Here is a 16,762-nt window from a genome sequence, read left to right as displayed (position 1 = left end):
AATAGAGGTGCATTTCTTATTGCTCAAAGTGTTACTAGAGACCTAAGACTTCAGTCCTATGTTGCAGCAGGTTATCCTTTTTGGCTGCAGGGTATCTTTGAAAGTGAGAAACGTTTGGCCTCTCTTTGACTTGTAGTTGTCTTCTCAAGGAATTTTGTGGTATACTAGATGTGTGGGTGTGTTAGTTTGGCCTTTGTTTAGGTTTGGAATCAGTGTTCGTCTTGTTTTTGGCTCTTTGTTTAAAAGGGTTGTTTTGTTAAACTTTATGATGAATGTAAATTTTAGATGACAAAAAAAAAAAAAGAATTGTTTGTTTGATAAAGAACTTCTAAACCGAAATTTGGAAAACTCGGTTAAACCAAACCGAATGAAGAATCATGTGAAACATATCATACTTCTCAGGCTTCACATGCCACAAAAAATGCTTCTGCACTCTCTTTACTCTCATCTGCAATTGCTTGTACCTACGTTCCGATATAGACATCAAAATCTTCTTCAAGTTGGGGATATCTTTCTCCAACACAAAAACCGCAAACGACTCCCAGTTCAAAGCCTCGAAGAAAGGTGGCACAAAGTTATCAGATATGATGACTGGAACACAATCATAGAAAATAGCCTCCACCACCCTAGGGCTGTTCACTTCATACCCTTTAGCGCAAATGCAGTACTTGCTCCTCTTCATGAACTGAAGATAGTTCTTGTTTCCTTTAGACCTCGGAAGCTTCCCAAATATTTTCAGGTCAGGATCTTTGTTGTTACCCCAGTAAGAGAGTAGTATTGGCCTAACGTACCCGTGATCGGGTTGACCAGCAAAGAAAGCTAGTGTTGGCCTTTTGGACGCAGACTTGCCACCGATGTTACTTAGTGGTTTCTTGGGATCTCTAACGTATGTCTCGGGTAGAGATGTGTCCTTTCCAAAGACAAAGCCTTCTTTAACATCCGAGTTACACAACACCCTTATAGTCTTGGAAAAATGCTTCCGTGTCTCCGATGGAGCCTGAAAATGTAACAAAACGACATACATTTATTAGTAAATGATCTCAATGATCCAACCGTTATAACCTCACATAGACGAAATGTCACAAAACACCATATAATATTCTAAAAAATGATCTCAAATCTCACATATTTACAATGCCACAAAAATGTTACAAACGACATGCATTCGTCAGAAAAATGATCTCAATGATCCAACCTTCATAACTTCACATAGAAAAATGTCACAAAATACCATATATTAATCTGAAAAATGATCTCAAAGCTCACTTATTTACAATTCCATAGCATAATGTCACAAGACATACATTTATCAGACAATGATCTCAGTGATCCAGCCTTTATAACCTCACATAGATAAAATGTCACAAAAGACCATATACCAATCTGTTTCTCGGTGTTCAAAAAAAAAAAAAATATGTTTCTCAAAACTCACATATTTACAGCTTATATAGAGTAATGTAACAAAAAAAAACGTTACGTTTTCAGAAAATGGTCTCAAAGATTGCATCTACATAACTCAATAGATATATATCAGAAATGTCTGAAAACATTCTCATGTCAAGGAGGAGACGTTACCCAGTCATGGCAGGCGGCAAGGAAATGATCAGCTCCAGAAGTTCGGTTCCAAAAAGGATATTTTATGGAAATGAAGTCAATATAGTCTTTTAGATACTTAATGAGATTGCGGTGACTATGAGAATTCTTTACATATAGAGTCTCCTCGAGCATCTGGGAACTGAATGGTAAGTAGAAAAGATGAGCCTTTGTAGCGTCCTTTGTGACATATTTGTTGTTGGATTCAATAAGTTTCATGAACCAGCCTTCGGATGAATATATCCCTCCGAGTCTTGGAGTGTGCATTATAGGTTTATCTCCTTCTTTGTATACATAAACCTTCAACATCTCCTCCATCATCTCATAGCTCCTGTTGAATTCAATATAAGCCCAAGTCGGTATCAGTATATGAGCTTTGGTGCAACTTGAAGAATACTCCCTCCGTTTCGAATTAGATGTCGTTTTAGAGCAAAATTTTCGTTTCAAAATAAGTGTCGTTTTATGATTTCAATGCAAAATTTATTGATTTTTTATTTTAATCTATTTTTCTATTGGTTGAAATCTGGTTAGGTGTATTGGTAATGATGTTTTTATCTAGTAAATAGATAAACTTAAATGTTTTATTAATCTGTGTGTCGAAGTCTAGAACGACAAGTAAAATGAAACGGAGGGAGTATAACATAACCACTCACCGTTTGAAGATGGAAACATTGTGATAAAGAGGTGCATAGAGGAGAGGATCTTTGTCATCAATTGGTGCATTCTCAATCTCATGTTTTGCTTGTAAAAGCTCTAGGTCAGGTTTAGTAACCCATTTTGGTTTCTGAAGATAAAAAACATGTTATAATACTAATGCTACATCTTAAGTAAGAAAGTATCATACCAAGATCATGGTGTACCTTCGCAAGACGATTATGAGAAATACGGTTTCGACGCAGCTGCTTGCTCATCTCATATATGGACATCACTCCTGAATCAGTCGTTTTTGCGTTCTCCTTTATGTCAGGTACAAATCTCACAACATGAGAAGCATCACCAACATCTTCTTTAGTTGAATTCTTGTCATGTACTTTGCTAGTTCTAGGTAGTGTAGCGTTTTGCTTTAAAGGAGACTGGTTTAAACCAGGTAAAGCAGCTGGGACCTTCGCACTAGCCACATTTACTGTTGCGTTATCCTTAACCGGAGACGGTTTTAAACCAGGTAACGCAGCTGGTGCCTCTACACTAGCGACAGGGGCGGTTGCGGTTGCGTTTTCCTTGACCGGAGACGAATTTGAAGTAGGTAATGAAGGCTGGAATACAGCTTCTTTGTCAGAATCATCCACCAAAGTAGCATTGTTTTGGGAGAAGCTCGGTACCATTGCTGGAGTAAAGTTATCATTATGATGCTTACGGTCTCCTATAAGTGAAGTTGAGTTTCTTGAAACGGGCATCTTGGTGGAAGAGAAGAGAGAGGAGATAGAGTATGGTAGCTCGACGTATTGGAAGGTGACAATGAGTGCAAATGTGAGTCCCAATAGCCATAGAAGCCGTCTGCTTTCTACCTTCCATAGCCATGGAAATACATAACTCATCTTCATGGCCCTGTTATTTAATTTACCAGTCACACTCAAAAGTTTTAATACTTATGATAAATGAGTCATAAGAATCAATCTAATATGGTCATTGCATGAAACCGGTTTTGACTCAATTCAGTTGGAAACTTGAAGCAATTTACCTAGCAATGTCAAAGTCTTGTCACTCAAAAGTATTAATCTCTAAGAATTAATAATATGATTTTTGATTCTAATATGGTCAACGTATTGACCATTTAGCGGATGTGATTTAAGAAGAAAATAAAATAAAATTGTAAATTTCAGAGCTCAGAAGACGCAATTTACTGAGGAAAAAACTAGTAACTTTAGTGCATGTAATAATTTCCCCTGAACTATCATCCGAATCATTACATTGGCTTTCCATCTCTTTAGAAAACATCAATGCATGCAATATGATAAAGAAGATACATATTGTTATCAAATAACCTTATGCTCTGCCTCACCATGAACATATATATACATAATACACAGAGAGAGAGAGAGAGAACCTGAACAGCTGACAAAGTTGAGAAGTCTATAGGAAATCAAAAAGAATATCAAGAGAGGCATATGGAGTTCTGATGATTGAGTTTGATCGCCTTCTGGTCACAAACGAGGACGAAAGAGAAGGAAAAAGAAAGTATCACGAGAAAATTGATTCTTGTCGGATTTTCTTCCTTACGTGTCTGTGTAACTGTCCTGGTTCGCTGTTTACGAGAAACCCAATAAGATCCTTTGGAATCAAGAACCCATTATTAGAGAACAAGGATTAAAAGAGGGTATTTTTGGAATTTTGTAGGAGGAATATGAACCCAATCAAACCCAAAAAAAGAAAAAAAAATCTTCTAAACAGTCGTATATAAAATTCAAGTGACACGGTATCTATGCTAGCATTCATCCAGTAAGCCAGTAACCGATATGTGTGAAAAATTGGCCAAATTAAATCGAAGCAAACCAAACCGAACGAATTGGACCAAAGCATTGCACGTTTTTTTTTTAATTATTATTATACGGTCCTCGTATCATGGGTGTGATTGGTGACCAAGTAAACGAGAAGAAACATTCAATTCCTTATTGTTTCCAAATAAATACATAATTCAATGGAATTAATTTTCTTTTATATTTATTATCATTCTTTTTTTGTAAAACAAAATTATTTTTCATTATTTCTGAGGAGTAACAATTATTTCCACTCATTTCTTTAGTTTTATTTATTTTTTATTTTTTTTTATTTGTTCATAATGTTTCTTCTAATAGTCACCAGTCAAACCACGCTAATGGAGTATAAAAGTTTCCTTAACGTCACCGTACTATTATCGAGAGCGAATGAGCGAGACACATGCATTGAAATCGTTGACATATTAATAACCTTTGCAGGGACAGTGTGATACCACTCAGGTTGCTTGCATGTCGCGGCAGCAATTAATATTTCACATTCAACTATTTTATCGAGATATGGAAATCGTAAACTTATCGTTTCATAACTGAAAACAATAAATTTTGCAAAACCAATTAATAATGTTACTCTAGAGTAAAGTTTATCTCCAACAGTTTACTCTATATTTGACTCTAAAAAAAATATTCTTAAATTTTTTTTTTTTAATTTTATAACTAATGTCTTTTACTTACAAAATTTAAAAATTGTCTCTTTATATTTTATTTTTCACAAAATTTTCATAAATTATATATTTATATCAGACATTCATTATATTAAAACATACATTACATCTAATGTATTAAAACTGAAGTACATTTTGTACTTAGTCCTAAGTTTTCCACAAAAATTATTTTTTCATGCCACTCTAATTAAAACTATGTCGTCTTAAATACATTCGATTATATAAGTTTTTAATCATGTTCCAAATCGAGTCAGTTTCGAAGCCCATATTTCGGCTGTTTGGTTAGAAATATAAGTTTGTTTGAGCTTTTAAATAAAAGTATGTTATGGTTTAATCCTAATGGTTTAGAAATTTTATGGTTTAGCCGATTTTGGATATCAATATATTTAATGTGAGTACAAAATCAAATCAATCACATTTATTTCCTTCCTAAAACCCGACATCAATCAAAAACCATTTCTAATTCTACGCAATAACAATTAACTGCTCTTGAATATTATAACTAAATATTATTTTTATAAAAATCAAAACAATTCCTAATTTAATGTGACTACAAAATCGAACCAATCACACTTATTTTCTTCCTAAAACTCGACATCAATAAAAAAATCTTAGAGTTGATATTACTCTGCACGAATAAATTATTTCATTTCATAATTCTACGGACTCTCCTTTTAAACAGAGAAGAGGTTAAAGACAACAGAGATAAGCTCTATTCAAAATGAAATGAAAACTTTTTTTTTGTTCACAAAAGTTTGTTTGTTTCCTCGAAAAAGAAAACAAAATCTAATGGGCTAATGACGAAAACATTAATAATACTATGACCCAAATTAAAATTTGTTTTTTCTCATGAATTACTATGGCCCAACTTACAATGGCTACTTAATTCAAAGTTTTTGAATGATTGTAATTAATTTTTTTTTTTGCTAAATGATTTTTATTAAGTTGTTGTACGAATATATATGTACATGTTAATTATTTATATTCCAAATTTTTATAAAGTACAAGTAAATTCATATACACAACCAAGGAACTGAATAATCTAAACAATAAATTATAACATATAAACAATGAAGATGTTTATGTGTAGACATGCCAAATTTAAACAAATATGTAATATGTAATTCTTATATATCTATAAAATTTAAATGTTTAAAAATGCTTCTTTTATAAAATAAAAAGACACACATAAATATAACTCCAATTATTTATAGATGTGGGATTTTATATATGATATCACTGTCCATCGTAAAACTGATTGTTATTACAATTTTTTTGGAATAAAATCATATGGAATTACTTATTTCTATAGATTTCAATTTTTTTTAATTATCAAATACTTGCGCGGCTGCGCGAGTCAACCTCAAATTGGGTTTGGTAAATAAAATTACCAAAAATCTATACTTATTTTTGAATGTTTTTGTTACTTTTTCAGTTATTTTTTTTTGTTACGGTCTAAATAATGCATTTGTTACAAAAACTATAAATTATAACTTTACATCTAATTTGAATCACAATATTTATAGTATAATTTAATAAAACACATACAGTTATACTTAATACTCTAATATTTTACACTTTAGAGTATTAATTTACCAAGTCAAATCAATAAAAGAAGAATGCAACTGCATAGTTTATAAATGGAATCAGTAACATGAATGTTTATACAAGTGAAAAACATATACTTACGAAAAACAAACACCACTTACGAAAAACAAACGTCCGCGCGGGTGCGCGGATCAAAAGCTAATTTTACTAATAACATAATACATTTTAACTTAAACATCTTCATTAGTATATCTTTCCCACAAGTGATCAATTAACGAATTTCAGAGTGTGAAATAAATTTTTTATCTGTAATTTTTTTCTAAATCGACCAAAAAAATTCTTCAAATCGAATATTATCATTCTTTTGTGTCTGAATCTTTGGAGGTGGAACTTCTCTACCCACTTTAGTTTGTGCGCTAAAATCACATTCATCCTCATATCTTGTTGTATATTATTATACATGTAGTCTATATGCATTGGTCACCAATACATTTTTATATATTTTCGTTACATACATGCATAAAAAAATATTTAGTTTGTGACTTAAATTCAGTGGAAGATCCAGATGTTCGTGAATATTTGAAAAAGGATTTTACAAACAAAAAAAGACGTGGTCAACAACATGAACAAGAAGCTACTCCTTCATTTACCTCATTTGGACAATATTTTAACAATCTTGCTCGATCTAGAAGCAATTTACCAAAAAATTAAGTCATTATTATTTATAGGATTAATTTTATTTTGAGTTACTTATTTTAAATTTTTAGTATTTGTTTTTTTTGCTAATCTTAAAAAAATATTTAATTTTAGTGCTTTTTTTCTTTGGATAATAATAATAAATTTTAAATGTTTATATATATATATTGTGTTATACATAATTATGTGTTGTTTGCATAATTAAATTAAATAAATAGTTACAAAATAAAAAGATTGAAAAACAAAAGGACTAAAGTATAAATAAAAAAGTTTCACTCTATAATAGAGTAAGAAATAGAGTTACTCCAAATATAGAGTAAAAAATAGAGTTGCACTATTTTAGAGTGGGATATAGAGTAGAGTTGGAAAATGTTTTACTCTATAATAGAGTTTAGTGTAGAAAATAGAGCGGGGTTGGAGATGCCCTAAATGAACTTTGCATATGAGAATGACAGACATAGTTCCCCGAAAAATATTGAGCACATATCTATTAATAATATTGAAATTGTATATTTTACTATTTTACTATTTTAGTAAAGATAAAGATAAAGCTTAAGTCATGACTAAGTCCAAAAAGAATAGCTAAAACGAACATTCTCTCTGCCTTCTCTTTATTTTTTCTGGTTGCTTCCGTCGCTTCTCCGTTTAGCCGACTCCGGCTGCTCACTTAGAGCTGGAGTCCGAATCTGTCTCTCTTTGTCTTCCATGCTCTCTTTTTTGGATCTTATTCTTTCAACGGGTTTGACTTCCTTCTAGATATCAATCTAGCGCTTTGTCATTTCCGGAGAGAATAAGAGAGTTTGTCGAGCATCTGATGCATGCACTAACTAGTCAACTTTGCTTTCACCTTCTCTTCACTCAGATCCGCTTCTGTTTTGAATCCAGTAACTGATTGAAGAACATGCATGACTGATTTCAAAACCCTTTGGTTCATCTCAATATCGATCTTCTTCTTTCTCGGTCCTTCGAGACTGTTTGAATCTGGAGATGTTATGTTTCGCTCCTTTGTCACTAATCAATAGATCTGATCGAGATCTTCCTCTATTCAAGCTTCTTTCTGGTTTCTCAAGTCGGTTTCTTACCGTCATAGCCGTCTCCGGTTGAAGACTTCCAATCATGAAGTGATTATGTCTTACTGGTGTTTGAAGCTTTGTTCTTAAATTGCTTGGGCTATTTACTATAATAGGATTCACAAGTCATGGGTTTGGCCAAGATTGCTTCTACGATTTGTCTTTGTTCAAAGGTGTTTTGTCGATGTCTCTTGCATGTTTGTTTCTTTGAAGTTTCTGGATTTCATTTGATCTGTTTTTAGGTTGTACTAGTTATGACAGTGACAAAAAAGGTTGTACTAGTTATGGAGTTTGTTTATGTCTTTCATGTAGACTCCCATCTGTGGGCTTAATTTTCCAGGGACTTTGTGTTGTCCGCTGGACGTTCTTTCTCCGGATTGTTCATCGCCGGGCTATTGTAATCTTTTACATGTTTTAATAGAACTATCAGTACTTAAAAAAAAAGATAAAGCTTAAGGTTTATGATAAATAATTATGCTTGTAAAGAGAATAGACCAAGCCAATTGAATAAGAACTTTTAGACTTTGCAAGCTCAGGAACGGAATTTATATGAATTGGTTGGGGCATTCTTGATTGGTTTATGAAATGCTCGAAAGTTTAGGGACATATCAAGACTCTTGTTATATATGTGATTTTTCAATCAACAAAAAATTGTCATTTTCTTAGTATCGAGAAAAGATTTGATATCAGGGTATAAATGATCATTGCTCCATTAGTTAACAGTACATGTGTGCTTTGACGATGCCATATGCTAATGTATCGTAATATGTCTTGCAGAGTTGGTCTAAAAACTCTAGAGTCATGGAACAAAAAAAGGAATTAGATAGTGTCTATCTTAGTAAAGCATATATCTATAATCTTCTCTCAAATACAGGTTATCCCTTATTATCTTTTGTAATGGTAAAAGTAAGAGCATGTGAAAAGATAATTTTACATATTGTAGATCTAACATTGATGATTAATCCATGATATAGAGATCAAAATAAACTAAATTAATGACAGTAAAAGTAGGTTTAACTAAAATTAATTAATTCATGTCATAAGAAAGCAACAAAATATTCTAACAAATTTCAAAACATATTGGAAACAAAAATTAAAGGGATCAATCAGACAACGTTATGGTGGATCAAGTAATCATCACCGTCCGATGAAACGTCGAGAATCATGGCAGTATCCTTACCATGATGGTCATGGTGGGACTTGGTCATCTCCTTCTGTCGCCGGAGCTGCATAACTTTCCGATGAGAATTGGAATGTTTTGACAGCACGAACGTCGGACTCGCCACCGGCCGGTACTCCGGTACAAGACGTCCCGATTTGTACCTCACGCCGCAAGCGTTGCACAGAGTCTTCGGACCCATTGGACCCGTCCGCCACTGCGGCGTCTTGTCGGTGGCGCAGTGGAGACACCGACGCTCATCTTCGCCGGAGTCCGTCGAGGAATCTTTCTTCCGCCGGGACGCGTCGACGGCTAGCTTTCTCCAGAGTTGAGCCGTGAGCGTCGGCGAGGACGGCGGAGACAGGTAGAGGCTGGAGATAATGGTTTCTCCGGTGAACGGGTTGTCGTAAAAGGCTTCCTTGGGAAGCTCTCGTGAGGCCCAGTTGCATGCTGCCGCGCGTGAGCGTTTGCTCCTGGCTTTGGCCGGCACAGAGACGTCAGTGGTGAAAACCGGGCTGCTGCTTTTCAGGGTTTTCCGGCCGGGTTCGGATTTTGAGTCGGGTCGGGTCTTGTAACCGGGTTTAAGCTGGAGCTTTTGAACATGTTCGGTCGAGAACGAGTCCTCCACGAAGTTCGACAACCACTCTAGCTCAGCTAACTCATCACTCTGTGTTCCAACGAAATAATCAAAACATGTTTTCAAAATAATTAAATATCGACTAACTAAACAATAAAACTTTCTTTAAATTACTTCGAAACTATCTAATCACAATTACGAATCATATATTTTATTTCGTTTTTAACAACTTCATATATTTTATTTCCTAAACTTACATAATCACCAAACAAACAAATATACTTTTAATTCCCTAAATATTCAAACGTATATGAAACTGATTTCAATTAACATACCGGTACGCAGAGGTCGCCGGAGAAGCTGGTTCCGTCTTGAACGTCACCGTGGAAAGTGGGAAAACCGGTGTTGGAGAAGGAGGAGGAGTTAGAGCTGTCGGCTACGGCGGTGGTTGTGTCGGCGCCGTCGGAATCAGCAATGAGATCGTTCTCCTCGTCTTCATCGTTAGGGAAATCGACCAAGAGGTCATCGACGGAGAAATGGTCCGCTGTGTGAAAGAATTCATGAGCTTCTTCTTCCATGAAGTTAAAAGGCTTAAAGGGTTGTTACGGTGAACTCTCGCCGGAGCTATTTTAGAGAGACAGAAGAGAGGAGAGAGTGGAGTGATGGGAACCGTGAGTTTTAAAAGGAGTTAAGTTAGAGAAATGGCTTTCTATGGGAAGAAAAACTTTTAATTTTTTTTGTTATATCTTTCTTAAAGTATTTCATTTTTATTGCGTTTGAAGGGGACAAAAGATGCTGTAAATCGGAAGGTTTGACGAGGTATATATAGCTAATTAATCTTCACAAAAACATATACATCTAAAACAGTCCCCATACATGAAGAAAGAAATATAAGTACTTGAAACAAAAAGCATATACAACGAGTCAATGGGCACAATGGCCAGTGAAAAATGTTATTGCGCACATGCATTGCATGCAGCAATACTCTCTCGTAGTGAGAGCCTCGTCCATAAACAGCCATAAACAGTCTCTGCACTCAAATTAGGTATTCTAAGGTATCTTTCTCCAAGTAAAATTAAATTAATTATATGTCGATATCATTAGTGTTGGTTAGAGATAAATTTTGCTTATTTATGTAATGAATAAACGTGTTTAAGTCTTTAACTAACCGCCTCCAAAGTCACAAACCACCTTTACAAATGCTTACAATCAAAGCGTTAGTGTTTTGAGAGAAGAGAATCACTTAAGTTTCCGTAGCTTTACATGAGTGTCTGCTTACTTCAGGCACGTGTATAGAGAAGACCCTAGTCCCATGGGAACCAGCTTTTAATTTTACGCCAACTCCTACACGAGCTTCGTTCGAGACAAAGGATTGGATAAGGTTTATGTTTCTACTTTCTTCTACAGTATAGTTCTTCTTTATTTTTATTTTTGATAAAAAAAAGTGTTTTCATCTCTTTGTCAAGAATCCAATCATTGTAAATACTCTTTCTCGGCGTGAATCGGATGGCAGAAGTTACAGCCTAGCCCCTTTACCACTGGGCCAACTCGACGTTGGTAACTTCTTCTGTATTTTACAACAGTGATCGATCGCTTGAACCAGACTCTTGCATCATTCAATTATTATATAATTGATCTTATCTTCCTATATCTAGTGAGTTATGTTTACGGATCCTGAGAAGTGATAAGTGCGTGCGAGTGGCAAAAGTAGTGACTTAGAGGGCCTTACATATCCAGGTTGGATTTTATATTTTTGGGACAATAAACATTTATTAAAACTCATGGTGCAACAAGATATAAAATTGGTTGGGCTGTAACGACGACCCCCTCATGGCTTATGCTTCTTTGAAAGTAAGCAAAGATCAAAGCTTAAAGCCTAGAGAACCGCGAGCTGTTTGTAACGTGTAAAAACAACGTGGCGTCCGATTTGCTTTCAACTTTATTTTATTTTGCTAATTAAGGTGATGGTTAGACGACTTCAAGACATAGTTATATCATCTATTTGAATTCCAGTGGAACGGTTTGATCATTGGATCATAATTAGTTTACTTCAATTAATGGATATCTCAGCTAAATTCTAGAGCAGAAGTGTTATTTAGTTAGCCTTATGTTATCATCCAAACGATTATAGAGTTGCTCAACCATAAAAGAAAACGTAAATACACATTTATATACTAGTTATTAACAAATGTACGATCTTCTAGCTCCTTAGCCAAAGCAGGCATGCAGCTAGAGCTCCTAGCGAGACCACCTTTTTCAGACTTGGTGGCTCTGACCATCTTGTTAGACCTCTTCTTCAGAATTTCCTTAACCGCTTCTGCCTGGTACAACGCAGGATAACTTCGGCCTAGCCTATTAAACCGGGCACATGCGCTCATGTGTGCATGTACTGCCTCCTCTCGCCGTTTCTCCACCACTAATTCACTGCTGTTCATCTTCTCCATCTCTTGCTCCACCGCTTCTGCGCACAACCCGCAAATCAGCTTCCCTGAGAATTTTGAACGCATACCGTTTATATACTCCGGCGTGCACTCTTCAGACATGCCGCAACACTCACACTTTGCATCTTCTACTTCGGATATCGCCGATAAGGACAACAAAGTTGTAGTGGTTGCAGTTGGCGTTGGCGTTGGTTCTTTGGTTAGAGTGTTGTCTATGGATATTTGGTGTGATATATCCGAGCAAGTCCGTTTAAGGGGAGCCATGAGAAGAATTGATCTTTTGATGTTTTCTTTTCCTTTTTTTTTTGTTGTGTATAACAGTCACTTATATCTATATTTTATGTTAGTTACTCGTTATCATAATGCGTATTTATAGTGTTAAGAGAATGGTCTCGAGTGTTCTGTTTCCCTGTCTACTTTTGTGTGTTCGTCTGCCAATAAAAGCATGAACTTTTTTTTTTGTCACAAAAGCATGAACAATTTAGCTTTTATTTAATGAGATTAAAAAGGACCAACCTCACATGTATACCTTGAACAACACGGTAAAGCCACCATAATTTTTCCTTTTTTGTCAGCGGGAAAATGAAGTTTGTTAATATTGATAAGAGAGTGGTAGTAACCTTTCTTTTGTTCATCCTCTAAAGTAAGGCTCCAACTGGAAGGTACTTGTGAATGTGATGTAACAATGGGATAAATTAAATGAGATAATGGTTTTTTTTTCCTTCAAAATACTGGTAATTAGAAAATAAGATGTATATAATTAAGTACAGAAGAAAATGGTAGTTGTTCAAATATAATTTTTATTTATTAGTATTATATAGATATTACAAATGTATACAACACTGAAATAGTTTTTATTGGATTACAAAAATAAATAATATATATCACTATTATATATATATATATATTATTTTTTGGGTGTAATATCACTATTATATATGTTATTAGTCAGAAGTCAGAAGTCAGAACTCAAAAGTATGTATACAAAAAAAATATAAATATTTACATTTGGATTATTTCATTTTTGTAATAAAACGAAGCAACCAGAGAAGAGCTAAAAATCATTAAATATCTCTCTCCTTTAATTGAATCAAAAAGAGAAACAAGTTGCGCACACAATCTTTTGAATATATATTAAGGACATAGGAGTATATATGGAAAGGGTTCCAATGTAAATAATATTAACCTATATTAGCATCCTACGCTACCTATATATTGTAATGTGTTTACCTCTAATAAGAACACATTTTACATTCTGTAATATATACTTGAAGAAAGAAAATATTTGTTCTTTCCCACCACCTATTTTCAGAAAAATCCAGCTGAATGCATGCTATATTTTTCATAACGATATCACGCAGGATGATGATCCTCTTTTTTGTTTCTTTAATTTATAATTTCTGTACATACATATATTAACACTCTAAAAAAGTTTATTACAATGGATACATATGTTGATATGCATGTCCAGCATGTCAATTGGGTTAACTCAGGCCAAAATCTGTAAAACATTTGAAGAGTTCTTTTGAATATTAGTTGTTTTCAAATCTTTGTATAAGTCCACCTGTCGACAAAAAAAAGTCCACCTTATCTAAGATTTTGTTTTTTTTTTTGTTTAAAAAAAACAGCTCATCTTTTAAAACTCTTAAAATCGATACATTTTAAAACTCTTTAAAAACAATTCCTATATTTCCCGGGCCTCGGTCTTGGTTTGATATGGGCACCGTCCGGTGCCCTTCGTGTCCGTGATGACGTGCTTCTATCAGCCTGTAAGGCTGTAAGTACAATAAATTCCTTTTAAACTGTTTCTAGAAACTGATACATTGTCAGACATGTAACCTTCTGTCATTGCACTGGTTAGTCAATTTAACCACCATAGAGTATCCACCAGATATTAACTTCAGATCAGATTTCACCATTACTTTTTAGACGATTCGTTAAATCATTTTTGTAAAAGAAACTAAGACCAAAGGCATTATATTCTCATATAGATTGGATACAGTCAGACGGATGTGTTTCCCAGAAAAATGTCTAGTTTGATCAGAATTTAGTTAAAATGGGTGACCGACAAAAAAGTCTTTCTTGTAAACTGTATTTCGTATATGTTTTATCAGAAACGCTGGCCTAGCAAATGACTGAAGAGAATTTCACCTAAGGACTGATCCATCCGCCTTTTACAAACATCAAAAAATATCTCCCGACATTGTAGCCACTTTGGGAGGCAAAACTTAAGAACTCGGTTAGTTTTCATAATATATATATTAGAATGCCAAAATATTTACTTTTGCAAAAATATGATTTCATGTTGTTTTTAGTTGTTGCAAGACTGTCATGGAACCTGCATTGTCCTAAGTACCTGGTCAAGTTGGCAGAGAGTTACAGCTCTGTCTACAAAAACTCCCGTTAAATATTTTTTGCACCATTTTGTCTCCTCACTAGTCCTCAGCTTTTCTCTTTTTCATTTTGCTTCTTCGGTTTTGCTGCCTCTATGTATGATAACTTTGGTCTTGATTGGTAAAACATTAGCATTATGCTCTACATTATCCAATCAACAATTGTTAAAAAAACATTTGGAGAACCATTTACTAAATGCTAATGCTTTTCAAATGTTCTCTCGTAAATGCTCTCAAATGAAGCTTTTAGAAGAGCATTTGCATTTATAATTTATAAAATCAAGGAAAATATATAATTTATTAATTTATTTTATTTAATAATATCATAAAATTATTTTTATATCCAGGAAATAAAATTTTGATTTCTAACATTAATTTACACTAAAAATATTCTTTAAATGGTATTTCACATTTAAAATAAAATTTAATTTATATAATTTAATTTATTTATTTTTTAAAAATATATGTTTTAATTATAAAATTTATTTTAAAATAATATTTTTTGATATAAACATAATTTTTAAATTATTAAATAAAATAAATTAATTTTATATCTTTTTAATTTTATATGTTAATATATTTATGTATATATATATATATATTAGAAATATATTCATTAAAAATAAATATATTATATATTATATACTAATTTTTATAATAATTTTAAATAACAGACTCATAATGCTCTACCAATCATCTTATTAAACAGTTTAGCAAAAATATACAGCTTCTACAGCATACTGCTTCTATAGCATATTGCTAATGCTAATGTTAATGCTCTACCAATCAAGACCTTTGTCTTCTGTTTTCACTTTATTTTTGGTTCTAATTTCAACTTTAACCAATGGCATATATTTTTTTATGAATTGGTTAAATAATTCATGACTCATTTTGTTGTGTGCCTTCGGTTAGGGCAATGTTGAAATATTTGTTATGTACTACTACTAAGACCATGTTCATCGCTGGTTTCTAAGGAGAGGTTTTACAAAAAAAAAAATAGTGGTGAGCCTCACAAATCAGCAAAAAACCGGTAACAAAAGTGATCAATTAATGATCGATTTTTGTTGGTTTCATGTACTGTTCGCATATCCCACTGACACGTGACGACCCGCGATTGGTTCTTTTTTAATTTTTTTGGACAAAAAAAAAATTAAAAAACCTTTAACCCACTTTAGCTATAATCATGCTCTAATCTTGCTCTTCCACAGCGTCTTGATAATTGGTAAAACTTGGCGGTTAGTCCGCTAATACAAAAGCCAGAATCAACATGGTAAACTGTAAGAAATGGTTCATTTGCTAATGGACATTTTTCCATAGTATTATTATTTTTTTTTCTAAATTTAATTGATGTAAATTTATATTGTAATGAAATTTGATATAAAATAATTTTTTGTTCTATTCATTTTCTTATTTTTGAAAATATTTACTGTAAAATATACTTAGAAAAGGTCTGAATAAGGTTAATACCTTTTCTATATTGATAACATTATTTTTGGAATACCCTATCTTTTGAAATAAGGAACTAATTTTTTTTAAATATTATATAGTCATATGAAAAATCCATCTTTGCTAACTTGGTAAATAATCAAATATCACCATTTTTTACTGTCATAAAGCGAAAAGTAGAGTTAAAAAATTAACATTTGAAGTGATTTTGGGCCTGAAATTATAATCATTGCAAAGTCAATGATCCCATCCATCATATCTCAAAACTCAAAATGTCAAGAAAAGATAAATACAGGAAATATATAAAGTAAAATTGCAAGTGGTGGCCCTCCATTAGTGGCCTAGTTATTCATGTTAATGATGATGGCTTTGATTTTTTTTAGTTCGAATGGTCTATACATTCATTGAACATCTAAAGTGTATAATTGTTCTTTAGCCTTTTTGTCTGGTAATGTTCTTTAAAAAAAATGATAGGCATGCCTAAATGTGTATCGACCATTGGTATCAAGACGTTCATCATTATTTCTATCTTTCCTTCTATGTTTTTCTCCTTGGGTGTTCAATGATGATATATTGACTTAGTCGACAGATAAAATGTTCAAATTAATTCGATTTAAAATGTTTATGAAGTCTAGCTGATTAATTTTATTTTCCGAGAAAAAATGAAAATCATTAGTAATTCGGG

The 16,762-nt window shown here is 33.2% G+C and overlaps 3 protein-coding genes across 3 annotated transcripts; all 3 read right to left on the bottom strand.

Moving 5' to 3' along the window:
- Positions 1 to 309: 309 nt before the first annotated feature.
- On the bottom strand, positions 310 to 3,798 carry LOC106316575 (probable glycosyltransferase At3g07620). The gene is made up of 5 exons (XM_013754466.1): positions 3,638 to 3,798; positions 2,454 to 3,138; positions 2,247 to 2,377; positions 1,576 to 1,924; positions 310 to 997 (listed from the first exon to the last, which is right to left on the bottom strand). Exons 2-5 carry the CDS (start codon positions 3,132 to 3,134, stop codon positions 329 to 331), a joined length of 1,830 nt encoding a protein of 609 aa, XP_013609920.1. The 5' UTR covers positions 3,135 to 3,138; positions 3,638 to 3,798; the 3' UTR covers positions 310 to 328.
- A 5,305-nt stretch (positions 3,799 to 9,103) lies between these two features.
- LOC106316675 (GATA transcription factor 12-like) lies at positions 9,104 to 10,512 on the bottom strand. The gene is made up of 2 exons (XM_013754557.1): positions 10,133 to 10,512; positions 9,104 to 9,887 (listed from the first exon to the last, which is right to left on the bottom strand). The coding sequence occupies exons 1-2, from the start codon at positions 10,373 to 10,375 to the stop codon at positions 9,168 to 9,170; spliced, it is 963 nt and encodes a 320-aa protein (XP_013610011.1). The 5' UTR covers positions 10,376 to 10,512; the 3' UTR covers positions 9,104 to 9,167.
- A 1,368-nt stretch (positions 10,513 to 11,880) lies between these two features.
- Positions 11,881 to 12,564, bottom strand: LOC106316690. Its single transcript, XM_013754577.1, has one exon. The coding sequence runs from the start codon at positions 12,500 to 12,502 to the stop codon at positions 11,972 to 11,974; it is 531 nt and encodes a 176-aa protein (XP_013610031.1). The 5' UTR covers positions 12,503 to 12,564; the 3' UTR covers positions 11,881 to 11,971.
- Positions 12,565 to 16,762: the final 4,198 nt, after the last annotated feature.

The sequence above is a fragment of the Brassica oleracea genome, chromosome C9 (assembly GCF_000695525.1).
Source record: "Brassica oleracea var. oleracea cultivar TO1000 chromosome C9, BOL, whole genome shotgun sequence".
Classification (NCBI taxonomy): Eukaryota; Viridiplantae; Streptophyta; class Magnoliopsida; order Brassicales; family Brassicaceae; genus Brassica; species Brassica oleracea.
The sequence above is the reverse complement of the archived record's forward strand: the minus strand, read 5'-3'. Positions and strand labels throughout refer to the sequence as shown.